The sequence below is a fragment of the Propithecus coquereli genome, unplaced genomic scaffold, assembly GCF_000956105.1.
Source record: "Propithecus coquereli isolate 6110/MARCELLA unplaced genomic scaffold, Pcoq_1.0 Scaffold666, whole genome shotgun sequence".
NCBI classification, from domain to species: domain Eukaryota; kingdom Metazoa; phylum Chordata; class Mammalia; order Primates; family Indriidae; genus Propithecus; species Propithecus coquereli.
The window spans coordinates 6,590-9,620 of record NW_012152685.1 but is presented as its reverse complement, the minus strand read 5'-3'; the positions used below and the strand labels follow the sequence as shown (position 1 = coordinate 9,620).

The 3,031-nt window shown below is 31.8% G+C and overlaps 1 protein-coding gene across 1 annotated transcript in view; it reads right to left on the bottom strand.

Moving 5' to 3' along the window:
• LOC105823291 (ephrin type-A receptor 5-like) overlaps positions 1–685 on the bottom strand; it is a gene marked incomplete at its 5' end in the record, with an annotated part of 143,922 nt that extends 143,237 nt beyond the window's left edge. Inside the window, one exon of the mRNA XM_012660436.1 lies at positions 526–685. Coding sequence (XP_012515890.1) covers positions 526–685 — 160 coding nt within the window. The remainder of the gene's footprint in view (positions 1–525) is intronic.
• Between the last annotated feature and the right edge of the window lie 2,346 nt (positions 686–3,031).

The window sequence follows — 3,031 nt, the reverse complement described above, 5'->3', positions numbered from 1 at the left end:
GAAAAATTGTACAATAAGGATGTTCCAGAAATATTTCCAGATTCTCCACTCAAAGATAATGCCAGAGATTTATTTATTTTTTTAAAAAAGATCAGATTGGTTCATGAGAGCACCATTATCATGCCAAAGTCAATGCTAAAGAAAGCTCCCTGTGGAATTTTCATAGAAAGACTAAGCCTAGTAGCATAGTTCAACAAAAGAAGTAAAAAAGTAAATGGCAATAATTCAATAAAGTATGGCAGCAGTGGAAAGAAAGTGTCTAAAAACAAGTCTAAACATTTCTTAAGGATCTCCTCTTGTACCAGCTCCCAGTAGACCAAAGGCAATGAGGAGCGGGGACCAATGTGTTAACCCGCCGACCTACCATAACAGCATGACAGATGCTTGCTCCCCTCAAGGGGTCATGTCTGGGAGAGAGAGAGGGAGAGTGAGATTGACAGAATGCCCAGGGAGGGTATTGATCCACTGACTCTTTTCTGGTAACCATTACAGAGACATGAGTTGACAGTAATTAAAATGACTTACACACTGGGATGGTTTCAAACTCAAATCTTCGACTGAAGACACCATAGCCTGCTGCTGTACGTGCTCGAATTTGGAAGACGTACACCGAAGCTGGTTTCAAGCCCTCTGCGGTAATAGTTGTCTCCTTAGATTTGATAATTGTGTAGCTGGTCTCTTGGTCCTTGGATTGCACGTGGACATACAATAAAAAAGTCAACACGTAAATGACTAATGACAGCAAAGCTTAGAATCATAGATCAGATGAGGAACCAGAAAGCAATGGATTCTCTATTAAGACAAACACAATGTTTTTTCTAAAAAAAAAATCTACACAATCTATGTGTACTATTTATGTAAAATCTTAAAGTTTTTTTCTAGAACTCAGGTGGTGGGTGGCATGCTGTCTACCCATCCACCATACTTGCTTTTGGCAAAAATAAATTTGTAAAACTTTTAAAATATAATTTTAATCTTGGCAGGAGATTATTTTGCAGACATTTACTATCATTATTTGTGTGTTTGTTTTAAAACATAAACTAAAGCTTACCAGAGAATGAATGGTTGAAGATTTTACACCTAACTTTTCACATTTCCACCTGTAAGTCTTTCTGAAATAAATATTTTTACATTCCTGCTTTTACTACTATTTGCATTTGGTTTTAGGGCTATATTTTTGAATTATAAGATAGTGTAGATGAAGAAGAAAAGCCCTTCATAACGATTTTACCTCCTTATAAATAAATGACTGAAGTATAATATAAATTAATAAGCAACAAATTTTGGAAGGAAATCAATAACAAAACGTGACAATGTGTCGTTATTATTTATCAGATGAGTTGAGCAGGCAATTAGAAAATTGTTTTTAAAAAATACACTCAAAGTAATTTTAAAATAACTTTCTATTCTTATATACCTGAGAGATAAAATAGACTTTCCTTAATACCAGTGACTAATTAAAGCCTGGATACTTAACTATTATCCACCAAATGAAAACCACCGATAACTTTAAGAAGAAAAACACAAATACATTTAAGATATAATAATTCCTGTATTCAAGTATTTGGAGGCCCTGTTGGGGAAACAATAAATGTATATAAAGATTAAATTATGATATGAAGGAAATAATTGCCAAATCAATTAATGTGATTTCACAAATGACTACATAACTAATTGTCAAATGAAAGGTATATGACACAAATGTTACAGAAATTCTGAAAAGAAAGTATTATTTTAATTGTCACGAGTACTCTTTATGAGACTATGAGAAAAAAGGGACTGCACTTTACAAGTATTTAAGTCACATACAGTCCCTGGATCTTCTGATGCATAGGGAGTAAATAAAATTAATATTAAATAATTGACAAAACAATTACTATAAAATGGTTTTAGAAAGAAATATTCTGTATTTCAGAATTAAATAAACTGTGTTCTTATTCCCTGGAGAGTAGTGTTCATGTGTTACTCATGTTGACTTTGCCAGAGCCTAACAAAACCTAATATGTAATAGGTACATAGTATATTCTGGTTGAATTATATTCAGAAAGGATTCTCCATACAGATCAAAGAGAATTGATCTATAATAGAAAATTTCTACAAAGAATAAAATCTTTTTTAGAAAGCATGCAAATATATGTACACAAACTCAAGTAAAAATAAGATTTTACACTAATAAAAGCTAGGAGGCAGCGTGGCATTAAAATATTTTCATTAGCTATTAAAATAACACTAAAATCGACTTTTGTAGTAAAAATCATTTGTGTGAGATTTCTTTTCTTCTAAAAATTATACAGGAAAAACTTTAAAAGTAGCCTGTCTCATGTAAGATTTTGTAAAAGAATATAGGAAAATGATCGCATGATAATTCTTCTCTGTGATCTGATTGATGGATTTTGGCATGCCTGTAAGCTACTATTTAATAATAAAAAAAAGCAAAGGAGAGAATATTAAAAAGTCTGAAGGATAACTTGTTGCTGAACATGCCAACATCCCAAAGCTGAGCAGAATTTTACAATTTTTTAAATAGGATTTTTTCACTTGTGTAGCTGCCAAAGCATTCAAACATATTTTGGAATGTTATATACATGGCTTTGTCCCCACAGTTGGTAGACCACATGAACAGTATACATTACTAACGGTACCTAAATAGAATCGAGTCCTATTAGGATGGCCCACTTATATAACATGTCTTCTGTCATAAATCCATTTTTGGTTTTAGGTGCTCGATTAAATAATCCATTGCCGATACTATGATAATTTTCTGACTAATTACATATGTTCTCATGAAATATATTAAGAAACTTTTCTGAATAGTATTAGAGGTTCAAATTTTAGTACCTTTAATTAAACTGCAGTGGTAGAATTTTCCTTTGCATAGATACAAAACAATTTATCATTTTTTACCATGGCATCCTTCTCTGTATAAAATTAAGTGAAATAATACTCAGAAAGATAAGTAATAAAAATTATTTTCTAAATAATTCAGTGAAACCTGCTTTAAACAGAAGTATATCTTGATTTTCCAAAGGGC